A 24,398-nucleotide genomic window follows, 5' to 3' on the forward strand; every position below is an offset into this window, starting at 1 on the left:
ATGGCGCTATATAAATAAAGATTGATTGATACATATGTATAAACTTTGTACGTTTGAGATCAAGTATGATGATAAGTATCTCATACCTCCCACTGATTTTTATGCCTACCACCAAAAAGATATTCCCTCATTTGGTGTTTTGATGATGGTGGTGTTGAGCGCTGTCTTACACATCGGTCCAAAATCTCCCATAGGTTTTCAGTTGGGTTGAAATCTGGTGACTGTGAAGGCCATAGCATATGATTCACATCATTTTCATACTCATCAAACCATTCAGTGACCCCTCGTGCCCTGTGAATTGGGACAGTGTCATCCTGGAAGGGACCACTCTCATCAGGATAGAAATGTTTCATCATAGGATAAAGGTGATGACTCAGAACAACTTTGTATTGATTTGCAGTGACCCTTCCCTCTAAGGGAAAGTGGACCCAAAGCATAGCATAAAATGTTAAATGGAGAGTACGAATTGTTAAGCAGTAAGCATGAAATATTAAACAGAGTGAGAACTGTTAACCTGAGAGCACAAAATATTAAATGGAGAGAATGAATTGTAAAACTCAGAGCATGAAATATTAAATAGATTAGATAAATAGATTTTTGTTGCTTCAATTAGACTTAACAAGCTCTGTAAAAACACAGTGAGGCTAAAGTAATGATACAACATGAACAGTGGAAGTGAGCTGGGAGATTTTCTTGTTCTTCAGGACTGTGTTGGTTGTGTTTCTGTGGCTGAGCTGTCCTCCACGTCTCCGTCAGCTCAGTTGTTGTTAGCCTCCGACGGCTCAAACCAACACTGGATTCATCGAGTGGCTGTTTTCCTTAATCATTTCATACCAGCTGTCGTCTGCTTACTGTAGTCTCCAATGCAAGCTTTTCGCTAGTTGTCTTTACTGTCCAGATATTTTTCAGTGTTTTATGATCTTGTCTCTGCTTCTCAGTACAGTGTGTTAATGACAGATGTTGGTCATGTTGTAGATGTCTCACAGCTGCACTAAACTGCTTTATTATCTGCTTCTCTGTGCAGCTCAATAATTCTTCAACTTGCCTTTTCTTTCTTTCTTTCTTTCCTTCCTTCCCCAGTAGCACCGGCACAATCACTGGCAATTCTTCCTGGCGTCCAGCACACATACAGTCAACATGCTATAACCACGTGAACACAACAAGCACACCAGCTCATATCATTGACTTAAAAATGAAGTACACACAGAAGAGAAACTAAATTGTTGTATTTCAACAGGATATTAAAGCCAAAAACAAATTATAAATCTACTACAATTTTTCAAGAATTCATAGTAAACTTGATTTTTTTCTTTCTTCATACAAATAGTCATTCTTAATCAACATAAATACTTCTCTGATGACATCCCAAAATTATATATTTATTTATCCTGCACTTTCACACATGTAATTCCAAGAAAAAGGGTGTGTAAATATGTTACTTGTTCTCTGCATATAGGTGATTTCTACTTTCATACAGGTTTACATTTTATTTCTTGCACCATTTTTCATTAGTTTCCTGAAATGTTTGGAGATATTGTTTTAACAAAACTTTGAACCGATCTTTGGTATTTTCTTGAACAATATGCTCTGGTAATAAATTCTACTTGACTGTGGATCTTTTTTTTTACTGCAACGTAAGGTTCAGGTCATGATATTGTCTGTATTTTGAACATAAATTTTTGGTCCAATTCATACATTGGTGGGAAATTCAAATCAATACAGCTCAGTGACAGCATCGGCACCGCTGTCCGAGACACTTAGAAAATGAAAGGAAAATATCAAAGCAGTGCCCAAAAACGGCACAACAAAGAAAAATCTGCTGAATTTTCTGCCAAACTTACGAAAATCACTACTATATTTGGAACGGTAAATCCTGTCAGATATGAAGAAGGATGCAGTATGTTAACAGGTGGGTTCCTGCATAGTTGACAGTGTTTAGCTACTATACAGTTATCGACCATTTTGGCAAGATGAACAGTTATTAAACAGCCTTATTGTGTGAAGTTAGTTAGCCTATATGTTATGCTGAGTTTTTTTTTTTCAGAGTAATATAATGTTATAAGGCTTTCATATAGCCTATCCTACGGGGAATTTGTCTTTAGGCACAAAAACGGCTATAACCCACATACAGAGAAAAATATAGCTACTGCCACACAAGTGTCATAACAGGATAGGCTATTTCATAAATAAAAACACAAGCTATAATAAAAACGTTAACGGAATGTTAAAAATTCAGCTTCAGCACCAGGACAGGGAGAGCGCAGGCCCGCAGCTTCACCATCCAGTCAGGGGGAGAGCCCAGAGCGCCCCTATCTACAACCAACCAGCCTGCAAAACTGGACAGCAGCAGTGACATAGCCTCAGATAGCTCTGCATCTCAAATTAGCCTGGAATCAGCTCTTAAAACTGGTATTTCTTACCCCAGTGACAGGGCTAATTTCCCAGTAGATATTACAGATGCAAATGTGAAAAAGTTTATTTTGAGGCAGGGACCATGCAGATTTGAAGGTCGCAAATGGTTGTGTTACTCCTCAAAAATGTATCGTGTCTATTGTGAGCCCTGTTGGCTTTTTGGTGAGAGGAAATCAGTGTCATAATTTGGGCTGGACAACTGGAATTAATGACTGGCAAGGACTATCCCGAAAGATCAAAGAACACAAACATGCCCGTTCTCACATGGCAGCTTGTATAACGTATGATATGTGGCAGCAAAATCTTACAGTCGATGAGCAAATTTCCTCCGAATATAAAAATGAAGTCACCTTTTGGTCAGAGGTGTTGACAAGAATTGTTGACGTTACCTTGACACTTGCATCCAGTAACTCCGCTTTCCGTGCAGGTTGTGAGAAACTGGGAGGAATAAACAATGGAAACTTTTTGTCCGTTATAGAACGTCTTGGCTAATGAGGAGTCAGGGTATGCAAAAAACAACATAAGTTCAATTTGAGTAGTTTGTTTTCTATGTTGGATCATGTGTTTAATCAGTGATGGTGAACCAGGTGAGCAAAATCAGGCGATTTAATGCCCGACCAAATTTGTGTGAACTACAAGAAGTATGTCAAATACAACCACAGTCATTAGCACAGTGATATCAGTATGGGACATGCTCCAGCAGGAGCAGGAGCGCATGAGACACAGGAGAGCACACCTGAGGCATACAGCACTACTTTTACTAGAGGTAATAATCACACAAATATATTGCTTTAATAGTATTTGAAGTAACACATCACAAATACATCAAACACACTGATAGCTGTAGGTTGTCTAATCAGACATCACAGCATTTTGCCAAACATAGCATGCACAAGCCTACACAAAAGGTGGAGTATATCTCAGCCATGTAGACAAAAGAAAGCACACATAATAGCCTCAACATATAATAGCTTTTATGTTGTCTATGTCATACACATTTCATGTTCCAGGTAGTTCAGACAAATGTTGTTATACCATTAAGAAAAATTGTGGGAAGTAACACAGTTTCCTTTCTTTTGTAGGTTGACACAGCACAGATACATGCACAACTAAATCCCCATGTGCCAGTCCTTGATGTGTACTCTGATGGCCAAGACTTCATGCCTGATTACAGGCTGGGCCGTCCATCAATGGAGGCCCTGATGAGGATCCTGCCATCAAAGTACACACAAGGCTGGTCTCATGAGGTACACATACTCCTCACTGCTTACTGGTTGGCACACGGCTTATCATGTCCCCAAATTTAGTGGGTCTGTGGACAATGGTGATAGTGTGATGTTGCATTGATTGTCACACCATGCAGGTGCTTGTGCTGGTGAGCAAAATAGCATGAAGAAAACAGATATAAAACAGTAAACTCACAACCAGGCCTTCTTGGCAGTGTGCCTCTTTCCAGTGAAGAGGTGGTCATTTTGTGACCTTAATCTGATCAACTTTTGTGTCACTTTGTCTTCCTCTGTTAAATGAGACATATTCCAGACCTGTCAGTGCAGGGCAACCTACTTTACAAGCAATGACACACATTATTTCACTCACATAACATGTAGAACAAAGCATGATAGGCATATGTCTATGGTTTATCAGGCCCGTTTGGTCCTTGAAGAGAACAGCTGCAAATACGATGTGGCAGCCATGTGAATGCTTGTAATTTTGTTACCGTAACACGGCCCTTACCAAGACCAGGGTCAGGATTGAGATGACACTTGGGATACTGAAGGCCAGCTTCACTTGCCTACATGGGCTCAGGGTGGCACCAGACCAGGCTTGCAGGATCATCTCGGTCTGTGTTGTACTCCACCATATAGCCACCATACAGAAGGAGAGGATCCCTCCTGTCAGCCTACAACACTCTGATGTAGTGGATCCAATCATACTAGTCCACCCTACAGGCAGGGCTGTGAGAGAGGCCATCACACAGCAATTTTTTGCATAAACACACACAAACAGGCCTTTTTTGTGTTTTCATTTAGTCTTTATTCATTCTTCTTTAATTAGGTTAATCTTTTGTTCTCTCGTTCCAGGAAAAAAGGAAAAATACATTTTAGTTGTAATCCCATGCCTGGAAATAAATTACTTTACTGAAGTACCTTCTTTCATACTCCAGTTTCTCCACCTCAAGTATCACTTTTTTGATCATATATTTTTTGTAGTCAATATCAAGCTCTAAAGTCCTCTTATAGAGAGACCTCACATTGTCTGCTCCAACCTGAAACAACACCAGTGTCTCCCCATCAACTGTAGAGAAAGTAAATACAAGTTACTTACTCCCACAATAATTAGTATATTGTATAATTGTCTTTCATTAGCAACCCAGTAGTTTCACATTGACTCATTGACACATACCCTGTACAAATGTGGCCCTTTGGGAACAGCTGACACTTCCTCCAGGGTCTGAAGAAACACCCCCTTCCACTCCTTCCATCCGTCATTATTGGAGAGAACCAGCTCCTCAGCAGGAGTGTACTCCTGTGTAGGAGGGCCCCCTCCTGTCTTTTTCATCTCATTCTTTTTCCTGTTGGCTGCAAGTAATGTCAAAGCCATGTCATTGTGCTTTTGTATACCGATATCCTAAAACAGAGACTGATTTACGCACCTGCTTGTTGTGCTTGTAAGATATGAAAGTAAGACTACTTACTGATTTTAATTATGTTTTTATATTTATTTTTTATTTGCTCCCACATCAGTTTTACACCACCAGGGTTGCAGCTTAAAGAACAATTGCATACACGCTATAAGACTACATCTAAGCAACACATTAATGTAATGGAATAAACAAATGTAATTATAGTCAGATCTACTGGTGCCCTAATGATGGTGCAGTGATATTATAAGCTTACTAACTTGCACATTCATGCAGTCGGTGATTTTTTACCAGCTGTTCTTCCTGCTATTGGTAGCTACAACTGTGTTGCTCTTTGCCTGGATGATGCGTTTTAATTCTTCATATTTGTTTAATATTATAGTTTGTTCTTCGTTTGTGAAGTATGCTGCTCTGCTGCCAGTAGACTTGTCCATGTTTGCGAGTGGTCATATGCTGCAAACACCGCCCCTTCTATGTGAACGTGCTCAGGGCTAGATTGGGAAAACCAGGGTTGACTTACCAAGTTGATAACCACCATCATGTGACTGCTTAGCGTTATTGTGGTTGTCAGGGTTAGTAACAAAAAGGGTTATAACAAAAATATATCCCGTGTATGTTGAACTTGCTTCGTAGTACAGGCCCCAGGTGAAGGCAAAAGTATTTCAGATTTCACTTCAGTCCTGTACGCTCTTCAAATCAAGCAGTAGGCAGTAAAATGTCTGGACAAAGGTTCAATGCAACATGCAATAATATCTCAAGTGGTCCTTTAATATAATCTGCAACATATCTGTCCTTCTCCCACTTGGTCCAGTCTAAACAAACAGGGAAAAAGTCAGAGGGCAACTGGTGGACTGGTGGAGAATGACAACCAAGGGACATAAAGCCAGACTGTGACAGGATCATGACACCACCCAAGAACAAATAAATAAGTACAAGGATGTAACAAGGTGAGTGAAATAACAGTTTTAATATTTGCATTGGAGAAAAGCATGTTTTTGTGCAATTTTGATGCTATTGCTGTTCTCAATACTAACAAGGCATCTTCAAAGTCTAACTATTGCAACAAAGCACAAATAATATGGACTCACAACAACTATCTAATTCCAATCCCACACACAGGTTCTAGTGGTAGCTATTAGCACCACTAGCTGATGTAGTTGTAATATTAAACAGGAATGAATAATCATAACTTCAGAAACAGATCATTTTAACCTACATTATCTCAAATCAAGGACTATTTTAATGCATAACTCAGAAGGTGTTTTTTACTCCTCAAGACTTAAAAGGGCCATTTTAGTTGAGGACTAGACTTTAGTTCCCCTTAGAGTAAGCTTGCAGCTCTCATTTACCCTGTATGAGAAAATGAGAGAATAATCATAATAATGAAAGCACAGCGCAGAGAAGCCAGATGAGGGATCATTACATGTGATGCGTCATCATATTTAAAAATAATTCCAACCAAAATCTGACTAAAGCTGAAACTAAAACAGAGTATTTTGCAGAAGTCTGAACAAGTTGTCTGTCTCTCACGATGGGTTGGACTGAAACCACTCAAGGGGTGGTCCGAAAACATCAGATTTTTTTTTATACTTGTGTTTGTCAGTTGCTGAAAATAGAAAAATGATCATTGATATAGGCTGCTCAAATATAATCATCTGATTGTGGGGACTGTATGACGATAAGTTTATTTTTAAAAAGACAAAAAGTGACGTAGCAAAACCATAACTTTGCTCCCCCTAACTGAATAATTGGGATGCATTTGACCCCCTCTTCTATGTGCAGGATATGAGGGAAGATAAAAACAGACAAATGAGGCAATGTGGTTTCTGATTGTCTGTATACGAAGGGTTGATGGGATATGAATAATCCAGCTACTCACTCGCTAACACTGAAGATGAAGACATGAGTACAGCGACAGTATTACGCATAATCACATGTATGCACATCTACACACACACATGCATACAAGTGCACAGGTGGATTTTTCTACCCACATATCACGTATACAGCTTACTTTTCATATTAAATTGCTATTAGGCTGTCCTCTGTGATGTGTAGATAGAGCATAGTCCTCTGTCTGTGTCCTTGTATTCCTCCTCCAGCAGAGAGTCACCTCCTTTTGGACTCCGTTACTGACTAATGCATACAACAGAGGGTCCACCACACAGTTCAGACTGGACAGTGCCAGTGTGCATGAGAAGAAGAAATGCATCCTCCGTTCAAACTGGCAGTAACTTCCATCAGGTTCGGTGTTGTCACTCTGGTAGAAGACTAGTGAGCGTGCGAGCAGGATAATGTGATATGGAGCGTAGCAAATTGAGAAGATGCCAATTACCCCAAAAGACAGCATGCGGATCTTCCTCTTAGCCTGGGCATTCAGGCCGGGACTTTGGCCTACAGTGGCTAGTATCCTCCAGTAGCAGACAGTCAACACCAGCAGGGGCAGCAGGAAGCCAAAGCCCACTCGGAGCAGGTTGAACAAGGCAACAGGCCTCTGCATGGGATAGGTCTCATAACAACGGTCATTGTCATCATAGGCATCTGTGAGATTGTAGATCAGCCCCACGATGTGCAGCACCACCACTACAACATGAACAATGGCGCACTGTGTCCAGGTGTAATATGATGTACGATGGGCTTTGGAGCGGTGGGGGTACATGACCAACAGGCAGCGGTGCACAGAGATACAGCAGAGCAGGCAGATACTGATGTACATGTTGGAGTAGTAGAAGAAGCCGGCTACTCTGCAGCTCATAACACCTAGGTGCCAGTGATGGTCCTGTCGATAATAACTGATCCAAAGGGGTATGGTGAAGAGGTAAAGCATGTCTGAGAGGGACAGGTTTAGCAGGAAGATGCCCATAATATTTTGCCTCTGCACTTGTTGAAAAATGGGACCCAGCATCAGCACATTGAAGATCAAACCAAAGAGAAAAACCAGGATGTAAATAGCCATCAGGAGGTCACTAAAGGCACTTGCACCAATATCAACACACTGAGTTGAGTTTGATGTGTTTGTGGCATTCATTGTTGCTTCAGTTTTCTGTCACTTTTCTGATTGGAAATTCACCTGCAAGTGTAAAGAAAACACATAGTTTCATAGGAACAGTTTGTCAGTTTGAGTTAAAGTGACACAGGTGACATGAGCTTACTCAGTCATTAGTCTGAGTAAGCTAGACTCAGTCATTAGTCTGGCTACTAAGTGTTCTTCTCCTCTTACTAACAATGGGCCTATAACTGTGAAGACTGTTCTATTCATGTCATATGCTTTTATCGCTCCTTTTTACAATTAGTGTGGGTTATTTCCTCTTTCCTTTAGCCTAAAGGTAGTCATTAGGGGTGATTACAAATACATTATTCAGCAAAGCACAAATAGTGTTTTTTTATGAATATTTCTTTTGTACAAATATTTTTAAAAATTACTTGTTTTCGGGAAGAAAAAAAACCCTGTGAAATACCAGCGTGCAGATACCAGCGTGCAGATCAGTTACATTACTTTCTCAGTCTCTGTCTTCTGCTCCGCTGTTCTAAACGAGGGGAGTCGCATCCACCTGCTGCATGATGCACATTTCCTTATTTGAGCATCACGGCATTGAGAGTGTTCCCCAGAGATAAAGCTGAGCTACTGACACAAGCAAAGTGCTTTCAAGGTACTCTCCATAACCTGTTGCTCCCTTTCAGCAAAGTTAGGTTGTAAAAAATAGGCAATAAATGAAAAGTGCAAAACAGTAATCACCTTTGATGTTCTTCCCAACACATTACACACTGTCTCTGTGTTATGGGTGTATAAATAGGCAGAGGTCTGTCTGCAATGAGTAAAGTTTTAGCTCAGTAGTCAGCGCAGTCATCTATGATCTGGGAGACTCCAGGTCAAGACCCGGTGTGGTGACCTCCCTTATAGGGTAGTTTATTCATGAACACTTATTGTAAAACTTTAACTTTCTAAAATTAAAAGCATAATAAAAACAAAAACAGGATTTCTAAGACTCTTTCCACTTTTATTCAAATAAAAATATAAATAATTTTGCTGCCTCAACAAATATAGATACAAATACAAGTACTGGACCATCTGCACATCCCTAGTAATCATTGTCTATTTTTCACATTAAACAATATTTAAATTTATTTTATCACATAATCCCAATGCAGGCCTGCTTTACGCAGCTGATCCAATCTTCACTTACTCATTTTGTTCATCTGAGCAATCATCATCTGAGTTATTATACAACCTTGAGGCTTTAAAAGAGCAAAACATCAGCATTTCTGTCAAGAAAGGGAATGTGCTGCATCCTATGAGAGAACGATGGTCAGACAGGCACATAGGCTCACATATCTTATTCCCCGACTATAAATTATTACTCTCAGGCAGACGTTATAGAGCTAGCAGATGTAAAAGTAACCGTTTCAAGCTTTCCTTTGTTCCAACTTCTATTGCACTACTCAAACAACCAGCTGAACCCCCACGATTGTAGTGCATCAAGCTCAGTGCAGGAGGTGTAATAAGGAAGTAGGCTCAGTTGTTTTTTAGTCTAGGTAGTATGTTCTATGATTATTGAGGTTTTATCTATTACAAAGTGAATTATATCTCACTTTTTGCCATGGGTTATGTGCAATAACTTATCCTTAGTAGTGCCTCAAGTACAGTGAAGGAGGTGCTATAAGGTGGAAGGCACTGTAGTTTTTAGTCTAGGTAGTATGTCGTATGAATTTTTAAGATTTCATCCATTGTTTACAATGTGATCTATGTTTCACTTACATTATCTTGGGTTACGTGCAACATCTTATGGTTATGTTGCAATATCTTATCTGTTCTAGTTGAATGTAATCAACTGGTGTCTGAGTGGTCGCTTTTGAATTCGATCTTTTGATCATGTTGGTCATGTATTGCTTACTGTTTGATCACAGCTGTGTGCACTACCTTTTGCATGTATGCACCACAGCACTGTCTAGTGAATCTAATATTTAGTGATCTTTTATTGCATTGTGTGATCGTAGTTCAGTTCGGCACTTTTTTAAACTAGTGCACCACTGCGTCTTCTTGTCATTGAGGTATGTTTCTGTACAGGAAATATTTTGTCATGTATTGTCTTGTAATGAGGTATATTTTTGTCCATGTACTGTTTTGTCATGTATCACTTGATTGTAACTTGTGTAGTAGTTTTGCCCAAGACAAATTTCCTTTGGGACATTAAAGTTTGTCTCATCTTATCTCATCCTAAATGTCCTTTTTTCCAAACGTCCAAAATCCATCTGTCATAGCTTGCCTCCCTAATAGCGAAGCTATGCTTCAGAGATCTCATAGTCCACCAGTACATTCCTGTGAATTTTCCCTCTTTCTTCATGTTAAGCACTTCTCTGTTGTACTCTCCAGCCTGTAGTAGTGACCACTGCTGGGAGAGCCGCAGAAAAACATTCAGCCCTGCAGAGATTCAACATTTCTAGCCTAATTATTCTTGCAATGCTGACTCACACAGCCTCAAGCATGCCTTCTTTCCCTGTCAGCAGTCCACTGGAGACAAAAAGAAAACTAGCGAAGTGAGGTTTCAAAATAAATGAATACTCTTAACAACCTGCCTGAAAAACATGCAAACATACCACACATTTTTAACCTTTTCATTGTTACTCTTTTGAGGCATTTTTTCTTAAGTCTAGTATACTTTCCAGAAATCTTACAACCAGAAATGTAATCATTAATGACCTCACCTGTTGTTTTTGGTTTGAGGTGTGTCTTGATTTTGAATCTATCCAGTGGGTGAAGAGTTTCAGACACATTCCACAGATCAATCCAGGAGGGTCAGAGGACAAGCTTCAGAAGAGACTCTTCACAGCTGCTGACATAAAGTCAAACCACTACAATCCCACATGATGCTCTCAAACAATTACTACACAAGATAGAGTCAAGACAGCCACAGTTGAAGTATCAGCAAGTAGAGAGTAGAAAGGGATGACTACAAAAAAGGGGAAGACAGAAGTAGATTTAAGGTTTGAAGAGAGACACTCGACTGTGATGGAGCAGATATAATGAGGATTTTATACTCCTGAGATGCTGAAATAACTTGAATATTCTTTCGGTATTACACTGTATTTAAAGGAAGCTGAGACTTTGTGGGGAGACAGCCATAAAGCACGTCACATACCTCAACCTTTATTTCCCTTTATTTTACTTTCACATTGATACATGTCTTTTCATAGTGTAAATATACATCACAATGGAGCTTTTTCACTTCTTAAAGCAGCTATAATCAGTATTTTTATATTAACAATGGATTGGACACAACTACTTGTGTGTGAAAAGGGTTGATGCAGAGCCTGTTAGCATCTTTTAGCTCACTGTTTTGATTTTCTGGCTGCAACTTTACTGTTTCTGCTGCAAGTAGTAAACAAAATCTGTTACTACTGGTTTATGTGCAACTCTGTGCTCTCTGTCTTGATATTTTATCTTCATTATTGCAAAGATACTCTGTGTAGCTTACAGGTTCAAACCTGAAGGGAGGTATGTTCTACTGCACAGGACTTTCTAATAAAGGACAACATGAGTATGACTTGGACAGGAAGCAGAAGCACTTTAAGATGGTGGATATACTGAATGTTGCAGATGTTACACTGTATGGAATAATGTCTGCACTGCGTATCTATCATTCTAAAGTGCTCCTGCTTCCTACACAAGTTATTGTACTTGTTATGTTGTACAATAAAACTACAACGTAAAACCCCCTTTATATTACCACTGTTATGTATGTTATATATCCACAGTATTATGACATAATGACATAAAAGCATTGCCTTATTGGCGATGCCTTACCTAAGTCATGTTGTCTGCTTGTAAATTTGATACTACATCACAAATGTCGAACTACATTGCTTTTAAAGACACAAATTTATAGCAAGACTGCAGTCAATTGTAAAACTGTTGTATCACACCCTGGCAGGTTAAAGTCACCTCACTCTGCTGTGTCAAACTCTTTACAAGGAAAGCTTTCATATGTCCGGAGTTGACATTTTAAAGGCACAACTTGTGGGTGGAATTTCTGCGATCGTTCCAAGTTCAAGGGTTGTGAAGTGTGCATGATATTTTTAAAATGGTGGACCCTGTGAAAGTTACTTTTCATATTAACTCTTTTTTGTTCCCAATGATGTTGATGTGTAGTAACAAAATCTTATGTTTTTTTGAAAAGATAACAAGCTCATGTGATTTTTGTGCAACAGCATTCTCACTTAAACCAGAAAAACCTTTGACTATTGTGTACGTGACCACTCACATAAACCTTGCCGCAAGTTTAATTTGAAGGTAGTGTATACCGCCACTGCTACATGAGGACTGTTATACTTTCAGTTCAGTGACCACACTGATCATTTCCTGAAACACTTCAACAACCACGTATCTACAGAGAAAAGACAGATATAATGAATATCTGAAAATTAGTGAAAATTTTCACTAATTAACAGTTAATTGTCTTTTGATGCAAATTAATGTAACATCTCAAATTGATTTTAAGTACCCACCTGATCTATTTTTCTATATTTGAAATGTGTATATTTGTATTTTTGTATAATGTATTTGTATAATTGACCATAATACCCAGATAGCATAAGGAAGTGGGCCACTTCAGGCAATGATGTGGCACTGCTGGCCGCCTTCTGGCCCGGACAAAAATGGATGTGAGCCTGAAATGGCCCACAGGTAAAATAGCAAATATGGCCCAAATATCTCAAATGAAATGTGGGCCTTTTTTGGTAAAGATACAATGCTCTTATGTGTTATGTGTATTCTGGGTGTGGGCCAGTTCTGGTTTATCTGGTTTGTTCTTGGTTGACATATGGCTTGCTTGTGGCCCAGATCTGGCAAATAGGAGCAGACTGCTCAAGTGCCGTCATTCCATGCGGTATGTGGGCCGGATGAAAGTGCCGAAAGTGTCGGGTGTGGGCCAGATCTGGGCCACAGCAATTTTGCTATCTGGGTAGTATCTCTTCATCCTATGACATATTAAATATATATACATATGTATAAACTTTGTACGTTTGAGATCAAGTATGATGATAAGTATCTCATACCTCCCACTGATTTTTACGCCTACCACCAAAAAGATATTCCCTCATTTGGTGTTTTGATGATGGTGGTGGAGAGCGCTGTCTTACACCTCAATCCAAAATCTCCCATAGGTTTTCAGTTGGGTTGAAATCTGGTGACTGTGAAGGCCATAGCATATGATTCACATCATTTTCATACTCAAACCATTCAGTGACCCCTCGTGCCCTGTGAATTGGGGCAGTGTCATCCTGGAAGAGACCACTCCCATCAGGATAGAAATGTTTCATCATAGGATAAAAGGTGATGACTCAGAACAAGTTTGTATTGATTTGCAGTGACCCTTCCCTCTAAGGGAAAGTGGACCCAAACCATAGCATAAAATGTTAAATGGAGAGAACAAATTGTTAAGCAGTAAGCATGAAATATTAAACAGAGTGAGAATTGTTAACCTGAGAGCACAAAATATTAAACGGACAGAATGAATTGTAAAATGGAGAGTATGAAATATTAAATGGAGTGAACAAATTGTAAAACTCAGAGCATGAAATATTAAATAGATTAGATAAATAGATTTTTGTTGCCTCAATTAGACTTAACAAGCTCTGTAAAAAACACAGTGAGGCTAAAGTAATGATACAACATGAACAGTGGAAGTGAGCTGGGAGATTTTCTTGTTCTTCAGGACTGTGTTGGTTGTGTTACTGTGGCTGAGCTGTCCTCCACATCTCTGTTAGCTCAGTTGTTGTTAGCCTCCGACGGCTCAAACCAACACTGGATTCATCGAGTGGCTGTTTTCCTTAATCATTTCATACCAGCTGTCGTCTGCTTACTGTAGTCTCCAATGCAAGCTTTTCGCTAGTTGTCTTTACTGTCCAGATATTTTTCAGTGTTTCATGATCTTGTCTCTGCTTCTCAGTACAGTGTGTTAATGACAGATGTTGGTCATGTTGTAGATGTCTCACAGCTGCACTAAACTGCTTTATTATCTGCTTCTCTGTGCAGCTCAATAATTCTTCAACTTACCTTTTCTTTCTTTCTTTCTTTCTTTCCTTCCCCAGTAGCACCGGCACAATCACTGGCAATTCTTCCTGGCGTCCAGCACACATACAGTCAACATACTATAACCACGTGAACACAACAAGCAAACCAGCTCATATCATTGACTTAAAAATGAAGTACGCACAGAAGAGAAACTAAATTGTTGTCAATTGGATATTAAAGCCAAAAACAAATTATAAATCTACTACAATTTTTCAAGAATTCATAGTAAACTTGATTTTTTTCTTTCTTCATACAAATAGTCATTCTTAATCAACATAAATACTTCTCTGATGACATCCCAAAATTATATATTTATTTATCCTGCACTTTCACACATGTAATTCCAAGAAAAAGGGTGTGTAAATATGTTACTTGTTCTCTGCATATAGGTTATTTCTACTTTCATACATGTTTACATTTTATTTCTTGCACCATTTTTCATTAGTTTCCTGAAATGTTTGGAGATATTGTTTTAACAAAACTTTGAACCGATCTTTGGTATTTTCTTGAACAATATGCTCTGGTAATAAATTCTACTTGACTGTGGATCTTTTTTTTTTACTGCAACGTAGGGTTCAGGTCATGATATTGTCTGTATTTTGAACATAAAAATAAAGCAAACGTCAGGGATTTTTGGTCCAATTCATACATTGGCGGGAAATTCAAATCAATACAGCTCAGTGACAGCATCGGCACCGCTGTCCGAGACACTTAGAAAATGAAAGGAAAATATCAAAGCAGTGCCCAAAAATGGCACAACAAAGAAAAGTCTGCTGAATTTTCTGCCAAACTTACGAAAATCACTACTATATTTGGAACGGTAAGGATGCAGTATGTTAACAGGTGGGTTCCTGCATAGTTGACAGTGTTTAGCTACTATACAGTTATCGACCATTTTGGCAAAATGAACAGTTATTAAACAGCCTTATTGTGTGAAGTTAGTAAGCCTATATGTTGTGCTGAGTTTTTTTTCCAGAGTAATATAATGTTATAAGGCTTTCATATAGCCTATCCTACGAGGAATTGTCTTTAGGCACAAAAACGGCTATGGCCCACATACAGAGAAAAATATAGCTACTGCCACACTGTCATAAAAACAGGATAGGCTATTTCATAAATAAAAACACAAGCTATAATAAAAATGTTAACGGAATGTTATGTTAATGTTATGTTATTATTCATCTAAAAGACCCAAAATGAACACAGCAGCAGACTACTTTATTACTATAAGTAAATTATTTAAAAAAGCATTTGTATAGGAATATTTCTGTCCCAAGCTTTTTCATCCATATAAGTGGTTGATCACTGTAATCCTGATCACTAGAAGCGGTTTCCACTGTAGTTGCCCCCACCCCCACCTTCATGATACTGTGTACACATGTACTTGCTTTTACATTGTTATTGAGTCACTTGTCATTGTTTGCCACAATGATCGGCTACCTGCCCATTGACTGCAATGACTGAATTGTCCTTAACCTTGCCTTGCTATGGCATTCACTCTGTCACTGTGATGAGTAGCATCATTTAATCCAATCACTGTTATCAGCAATTCAGCTGCTGAATGTAATTAGATGTTTTCACAAACTATCAGCTGTGATGCCAGCTGAATCCTGTCAACTCATTTAGAATTTCAGATACCAGGCCTACATAAATGTCAGATAATGCCTGACCAAATTTGTGTGATCTACAAGAAGTATGTCAAATACAACCACAGTCATTAGCACAGTGATTTCAGTATGGGACATGCTCCGGCAGGAGCAGGAGCGCATGGGACACAGGAGAGCACGCCTGAGGTGTACAGCGCTACTTTTACTAGAGGTTATAATCACACAAATATATTGCTTTAATAGTATTTGAAGTAACACATCACAAATACATCAAACACACTGATAGCTGTAGGTTGTCTAATCAGACATCACAGCATTTTGCCAAACATAGCATGCACAAGCCTACACAAAATGTGGAGTATATCTCAGCCATGTAGACAAAAGAAAGCATATATAATAGCCTCAACATATAATAGTTTTTATGTTGTCTATGTCATACAAATTTCATGTTCCAGGTAGTTCAGACAAATGTTGTTATACCATGAAGATAAATTGTGGGAAGTAACACAGTTTCTTTTATTTTGTAGGTTGACACAGCACAGATACATGCGCAACTAAATCCCCATGTGCCAGTCCTTGATGTGTACTTTGATGGCCAGGACCTCATGCCTGATTACAGGCTGGGCCGTCCATCAATGGAGGCCCTGATGAGGATCCTGCCATCAAAGAACACTCAAGGCTGGTCACATGAGGTACACATACTCCTCACTGTTCACTGGTTGGCACATGGCTTATCATGTCCCCAAATTTAGTGGGTCTGTGGACAATGGTGATAGTGTGATGTTGCATTGATTGTCACACCATGCAGGTGCTTGTGCTGGTGAGCAAAATAGCATGAAGAAAACAGATATAAAACAGTAAACTCACAACCAGGCCTTCTTGGCAGTGTGCCTCTTTCCAGTGAAGAGGTGGTCATTTTGTGACCTTAATCTGATCAACTTTTGTGTCACTTTGTCTTCCCCTGTTAAATGAGACATATTCCAGACCTGTCAGTGCAGGGCAACCTACTTTACAAGCAATGACACACATTATTTCACTCACATAACATGTAGAACAAAGCATGATAGGCATATGTCTATGGTTTATCAGGCCCGTTTGGTCCTTGAAGAGAACAGCTGCAAATACGATGTGGCAGCCATGTGAATGCTTGTAATTTTGTTACCGTAACAGACCAGGGTCAGGATTGAGATGACACTTGGGATACTGAAGACCAGCTTCACTTGCCTACATGGGCTCAGGGTGGCACCAGACCAGGCTTGCAGGATCATCTCGGTCTGTGTTGTACTCCACCATATAGCCACCATACAGAAGGAGAGGATCCCTCCTGTCAGCCTACAACACTCTGATGTAGTGGACCCCATCATACTAGACCACCCTACAGGCAGGGCTGTGAGAGAGGCCATCACACAGCAATTTTTTGCATAAACACACACAAACAGGCCTTTTTTGTGTTTTCATTTAGTCTTTATTCATTCTTCTTTAATTAGGTTAATCTTTTGTTCTCTTGTTCCGGGAAAAAAGGAAAAATACATTTTAGTTTGTTTCCCATGCCTGGAAATAAATTACTTTACTGAAGTACCTTCTTTTCGTACTCCAGTTTCTCCACCTTGGGTATCACTTTTTTGATCATATATTTCTTGTAGTCAATATCAAGCTCTAAAGTCCTCTTATAGAGAGACCTCACATTGTCTGCTCCAACCTGAAACAACACCAGTGTCTCCCCATCAACTGTAGCGAAAGTAAATACAAGTTACTTACTCCCAAAATAATTCGTATATTGTATAATTGTCTTTCATTAGCAACCCAGTAGTTTCACATTGACTCATTGACACATACCCTGTACAAATGTGGCCCATTGGGAACAGCTGACACTTCCACCAGGGTCTGAAGAAACACCCCCTTCCACTCCTTCCATCCGTCATTATTGGAGAGAACCAGCTCCTCAGCAGGAGTGTACTCCTGTGTAGGAGGGCCCCCTCCTGTCTTTTTCATCTCATTCTTTATCCTGTTGGCTGCAAGTAATGTCAAAGCCATGTCATCGTGCTTTTGTATACCGATATCCTAAAACAGAGATTGATTTACACACCTACTTGTTTTGCTTATAAGATATGAAAGCAAGGCTACTTACTGATTATAATTATGTTTTTATATTTATTTTTTATTTGCTCCCACATCAGTTTTACACCACCAGGGTTGCAGCTTAAAGAAAAATTGCAAGCAACACATTAATGTAATGGAATAAACAAATGTAATTATAGTCAGATCTACTCGTGCCCTAATGATGATGCAGTGATATTATAAGCCTACTAACTTGCACATTCATGCAGTCGGCGATTTTTTATCAGCTGTTCTTCCTGCTATTGGTAGCTACAACTGTGTTATTCTTTGCCTGGATGATGTGTTTTAATTCTTCATATTTGTTTAATATTATAGTTTGTTCTTCGTTTGTGAAGTATGCTGCTCTGCTGCCAGTAGACTTGTCCATGTTTGCGAGTGGTCATATGCTGCAAACACCGCCCCTTCTATGTGAACGTGCTCGGGGCTAGGTTGGGAAAACCAGGGTTGACTTAGCAAGTTGATAACCACCATCATGTGACTGCTTAGTGTTATTGCAGTTGTCAGGGTTAGTAACAAAAAGGGTTATAACAAAAAGATATCCTGTGTATGTTGAACTTGCTTCGTAGTACAGGCCCCAGGTGAAGGCAAAAGTATTTCAGATTTCACTTCAGTCCTGTACGCTCTTCAAATCAAGCAGTAGGCAGTAAAATGTCTGGACAAAGGTTCAATGCAACATGCAATAATATCTCAAGTGGTCCTTTAATATAATCTGCAACATATCTGTCCTTCTCCCACTTGGTCCAGTCTGATCAAACAGGGAAAAAGTCAGAGGGCAACTGGTGGACTGGTGGAGAATGACAACCAAGGGACATAAAGCCAGACTGTGACAGGATCATGACATCACCCAAGAACAAATAAATAAGTACAAGGATGTAACAAGGTGAGTGAAATAACAGTTTTAATATTTGCATTGGAGAAAAGCATGTTTTTGTGCAATTTTGATGCTATTGCTGTTCTCAATACTAACAAGGCATCTTCAAAGTCTAACTATTGCAACAAAGCACAAATAATATGGACTCACAACAACTATCTAATTCCAATCCCACACACAGGTTCTAGTGGTAGCTATTAGCACCACTAGCTGATGTAGTTGTAATATTAAACAGGAATGAATAATCATAACTTCAGAAACAGATCATTTTAACCTACATTATCTCAAATCAAGGACTATTTTAATGCACAACTCAGAAGGTGATTTTTGCTCCTCAAGACTTAAAGGGGCCATTTTAGTTGAGGACTAGACTTTAGTTCCCCTTAGAGTAAGCTTGCAGCTCTCATTTACCCTGTATGAGAAAATGAGAGAATCATAATAATGAAAGCACAGCGCAGAGAAACTGGATGAGAGACCATTACAGGGAGTGATGTGTCATCATATTTAAAAATAATTCCAACCAAAGGCTGACTAAAACTGAAACTAAAGCAGAGTATTTTGCAGAAGTCTAAACAAGTTACTTTCCACTGCTGAACATTTAACTGTTAATTCAGACACTTTGGCGCTGTGAGGAAAAGCTCTGCTCTGTCTGTTTGTCTCTCCAACTCAAAGGGTGGTCCGAAAACATCAGATTTTTTTATTACTTGTATTTATCAGTTGCTGAAAATAGCAAAATGATCATTGATATAGGCTGCTGAAATATAATCACCTGATTGCAGGGACCGTATGATGATGAGTTTATTTTTAAAAAGACAAAAGTGAAGACATGAGTACAGCGACAGTATTATGCATAATCATATGTATGCACATCCACACACACACACACACACACGCATACAAGTGCACAGGTGGATTTTTCTACCCACATGTCACGTATACAGCTTACTTTTCATATTAAATTGCTATTAGGCTTTCCTCTGCTATATGTAGATAGAGCATAGTCCTCTCTCTGCGTCCTTGTATTCCTCCTCCAGCAGCGATTCACCTCCTTTTGGACTCCATTACTGACAAATACATACAACACAGGGTCCACCACACAGTTCAGACTGGACAGTGCCAGTGTGCATGAGAAGAAGAAATGCATCTTCTGTTCAAACTGGCAGTAACTTCCATCAGGTTCGGTGTCGTCACTCTGGTAGAAGACTAGTGAGCGTGCGAGCAGGATAATGTGATATGGAGCGTAGCAAATTGAGAAGATGCCAATTACCCCAAAAGACAGCATGCGGACCTTCCTCTTAGCCTGGGCATTCAGGCCGGGACTTTGGCCTACAGTGGCTAGCATCCTCCAGTAGCTGACAGTCAACACCAGCAGGGGCAGCAGGAAGCCAAAGCCCACTCGGAGCAGGTTGAACAAGGGAACAGGCTTCTGCATGGGATAGGTCTCATAACAACGGTCATTGTTGTTTTTGTCATCATGGGCATCTTTGAGATTGTCATAGAGCAGCACCATGATGTGCAGCACAACCACTACAACATGAACAATGGTGCACTGTGCCCAGGCATAGCATGATGTACGGTGGGTTTTGGAGCGGAGCGGGTACGTGACCACCAGACAGTGGTCCACAGAGATACAGCAGAGCAGGTAGATGCTGATATACATGTTGGAGTAGTAGAAGAAGCCGGCTACACTGCAGCTCGTAACACTTAGGTTCCAGTGATGGTCCTGTCGGTAATAATTGATCCAAAGAGGTATGGTGAAGAGGTAAAGCATGTCTGAGAGGGACAGGTTTAGCAGGAAGATGCCCTTAACGTTTTGCCTCTGCACTTGTTGAAAAATGGGACCCAGCATCAGCACATTGAAGATCAAACCAAAGAGAAAAACCAGGATGTAAATAGCCATCAGGAGGTCACTAATGGCACTTGCACCAATATCAACACACTGAGTTGAGTTTGATGTGTTTGTGGCATTCATTGTTGCTTCAGTTTTCTGTCACTTTTCTGATTGGAAATTCACCTGCAAGTGTAAAGAAAACACATAGTTTCATAGGAACAGTTTGTCAGTTTGAGTTAAAGTGACACAGATGACATGAGCTTACTCAGTCATTAGTCTGAGTAAGCTAGACTCAGTCATTAGTCTGGCTACTAAGTGTTCTTCTCCTCTTACTAACAATGGGCCTATAACTGTGAAGACTGTTCTATTCATGTCATATGCTTTTATCGCTGCTTTTTACAATTAGTGTGGGATTTCCTCTTTCCTTTAGCCTAAAGGTAATCATTAGGGGTGATTACAAATACAAATACATTATTCAGCACTAGTAAAAAATAGTGGTTTTTTTATGAATATTTGTTTCATACAAATATTTTTAAAAATTACTTGTTTTCGGGAAGAAAAAAAAACCCTGTCAAATACCAGCGCACAGATCAGTAACATTACTTTCTCAGTCTCTGTCTTCTGCTCCGCTGTTCTAAACGAGGGGAGTCGCATCCACCTGCTGCATGATGCACATTTCCTTATTTGAGCATCACTCCCAGCATTGACAGTGTTCCCCAGAGATAAAGCTGAGCTACTGACACAAGCAAAGTGCTTTCAAGGTACTCTCCATAACCTGTTGCTCCCTTTCAGCAAAGGTAGGTTGTAAAAAATAGGCAATAAATGAAAAGTGCAAAACAGTAATCACCTTTGATGTTCTTCCCGACACATTACACACCGTCTCTGTGTTATGGGTGTATAAATAGGTAGAGGTCTGTCTGCAATGAGTAAAGTTTTAGCTCAGTAGTCAGCGCAGTTATCTATGATCTGGGAGACTCCAGGTCAAGACCCGGTGTGGTGACCTCCCTTATAAAGGTAGTTTATTCATGAACACTTATTGTAACACTTTAATTTTCTAAAAATAAAAGAATAATAAAAACAAAAACAGGATTTCTAAGACTCTTTCCACTTTTATTCAAATAAAAAATATAAATAATTTTGCTGCCTCAACAAATATAGATACAAATACAAATACTGGACCATCTGCACATCCCTAGTAATCATTGTCTATTTTTCACATTAAACAATATTTAAATTTATTTTATCGCATAATCCCAATGCAGGCCTGCTTTACACAGCTGATCCAACCTTCAGTTACTCATTTTGTTCATCTGAGCAAACTATGTGTTTGCTAATATTAGAAACTGAACTAAGCCAGGTTGTTATTATACAACCTTGAGGCTTTAAAAGAGCAAAACATCAGCATTTCTGTCAAGAACGGGAATGTGCTGCATCCTATGAGAGAACGATGGTCAGACAGGCACATAGGCTCACATATCTTATTCCCCGACTATAAATTATTACTCTCAGGCAGACGTTATAGAGCTAGCAGATGTAAATGTAACCGTTTCAAGCTTTCCTTCGTCCCAACTTCTATTGTACTACTCAATAAACAACCAGCTGAACCCCCACGATTGTAGTGCATCAAGCTCAGTGCAGGAGGTGTAATAAGGAAGTAGGCTCAGTTGTTTTTTAGTCTAGGTAGTATGTTCTATGATTATTGAGATTTTATCTATTACAAAGTGAATTATGTCTCACTTTTTGCCATGGGTTATGTGCAATAACTTATCCTTAGTAGTGCCTCAAGTACAGTGAAGGAGGTGCTATAAGGTGGAAGGCACTGTAGTTTTTAGTCTAGGTAGTATGTTGTATGAATTTTTAAGATTTCATCCATTGTTTAAAATGTGATCTATGTTTCACTTATGTTATCTTGGGTTACGTGCAACATCTTATGGTTATGTTGCAATATCTTATCTGTTCTAGTTGAATGTAATCAACTGGTGTCTGAGTGGTCGCTTTTGAATTTGATCTTTTGATCATGTTGGTCATGTATTGCTTACTGCTTGATCACAGCTGTGTGTACTACCTTTTGCATGTATGCACCACAGCACTGTGTAGTGAATCTAATATTTAGTGATCTTTTATTGCATTGTGTGATCGTAGTTCAGTTCGGCACTTTTTTAAACTAGTGCACCACTGCATCTTCTTGTCATTGAGGTATGTTTCTGTGCAGGAAATATTTTGTCATGTATTGTCTTGTAATGAGGTATATTTTTGTCCATGTACTGTTTTGTCATGTATCACTTGATTGCAACTTGTGTAGTACTTTTGCCCAAGACAAATTTCCCTTGGGACATTAAAGTTTATCTCATCTTATCTCATCCTAAATGTCCTTTTTTCCAAACGTCCAAAATCCATCTGTCATAGCTTGTCTCCCTAATAGCGAAGCTATGCTTCAGAGATCTCATAGTCCACCAGTACATTCCTGTGAATTTTCCCTCTTTCTTCATGTTAAGCACTTCTCTGTTGTACTCTCCAGCCTGTAGTAGTGACCACTGCTGGGAGAGCCGCAGAAAAACATTCAGCCCTGCAGAGATTCAACATTTCTAGCCTAATTATTCTTGCAATGCTGACTCACACAGCCTCAAGCATGCCTTCTTTCCCTGTCAGCAGTCCACTGGAGACAAAAAGAAAACTAGCGAAGTGAGGTTTCAAAATAAATGAATACTCTTAACAACCTGCCTGAAAAACATGCAAACATACCACACATTTTTAACCTTTTCATTGTTACTTTTTTGAGGCATTTTTTCTTAAGTCTAGTATACTTTCCAGAAATCTTACAACCAGAAATGTAATCATTAATGACCTCACCTGTTGTTTTTGGTTTGAGGTGTGTCTTGATTTTGAATCTATCCAGTGGGTGAAGAGTTTCAGACACATTCCACTGATCAATCCAGGAGGGTCAGAGGACAAGCTTCAGAAGAGACTCTTCACAGCTGCTGACATAAAGTCAAACCACTACAATCCCACATGATGCTCTCAAACAATTACTACACAAGATAGAGACAAGACAGCCTCAGTTGAAGTATCAGCAAGTAGAGAGTAGAAAGGGATGACTACAAAAAAGGGGAAGACAGAAGTAGATTTAAGGTTTGAAGAGAAACACTCGACTGTGATGGAGCAGATATAATGAGGATTTTATACTCCTGAGATGCTGAAATAACTTGAATATTCTTCCGGTATTACACTGTATTTAAAGAAAGCTGAAACTTTGTGGGGAGACAGCCATAAAGCATGTCACATACCTCAACCTTTATTTCTCAATTTTACTTTCACATTGATACATGTCTTTTCATAGTGTGAATGTACATCACAATGGAGCTTTTTCACTTCTTAAAGCAGCTATAATCAGTATTTTTATATTAACAATGGATTGGACACAACTACTTGTGTGTGAAAAGGGTTGATGCAGAGCCTGATAGCATCTTTTAGCTCACTGTTTTGATTTTCTGGCTGCAACTTTACTGTTTCTGCTGCAAGTAGTAAAAAAAAATCTGTTACTACTGGTTTATGTGCAACTCTGTGCTCTCTGTCTTGATATTTTATCTTCATTATTGCAAAGATACTCTGTGTAGCTTACAGGTTCAAACCTGAAGGGAGGTATGTTCTACTGCACAGGACTTTCTAATAAAGGACAACATGAGTATGACTTGGACAGGAAGCAGAAGCACTTTAAGATGGTGGATATACTGAATGTTGCAGATGTTACACTGTATGGAATAATGTCTGCACTGCGTATCTATCATTCTAAAGTGCTCCTGCTTCCTACACAAGTTATTATACTTGTAGTTTTATTGTACAACATAACA

General features: G+C 39.2%; 2 protein-coding genes across 2 annotated transcripts; both read right to left on the minus strand.

Annotated features, from left to right (window-relative positions):
• Positions 1 to 4,393: 4,393 nt before the first annotated feature.
• Positions 4,394 to 11,039, minus strand: LOC137169692 (G-protein coupled receptor 4-like). The gene is made up of 2 exons (XM_067573004.1): positions 10,757 to 11,039; positions 4,394 to 8,123 (listed from the first exon to the last, which is right to left on the minus strand). The coding sequence occupies exon 2, from the start codon at positions 8,079 to 8,081 to the stop codon at positions 7,071 to 7,073; it is 1,011 nt and encodes a 336-aa protein (XP_067429105.1). The 5' UTR covers positions 8,082 to 8,123; positions 10,757 to 11,039; the 3' UTR covers positions 4,394 to 7,070.
• A 7,682-nt stretch (positions 11,040 to 18,721) lies between these two features.
• On the minus strand, positions 18,722 to 23,719 carry LOC137169685 (G-protein coupled receptor 4-like). Its single transcript, XM_067572996.1, has 2 exons — positions 23,401 to 23,719; positions 18,722 to 20,733 (listed from the first exon to the last, which is right to left on the minus strand). Exon 2 carries the CDS (start codon positions 20,689 to 20,691, stop codon positions 19,669 to 19,671), a length of 1,023 nt encoding a protein of 340 aa, XP_067429097.1. The 5' UTR covers positions 20,692 to 20,733; positions 23,401 to 23,719; the 3' UTR covers positions 18,722 to 19,668.
• Between the last annotated feature and the right edge of the window lie 679 nt (positions 23,720 to 24,398).

The sequence above is a fragment of the Thunnus thynnus genome, chromosome 18, assembly GCF_963924715.1.
Source record: "Thunnus thynnus chromosome 18, fThuThy2.1, whole genome shotgun sequence".
NCBI classification, from domain to species: Eukaryota; Metazoa; Chordata; class Actinopteri; order Scombriformes; family Scombridae; genus Thunnus; species Thunnus thynnus.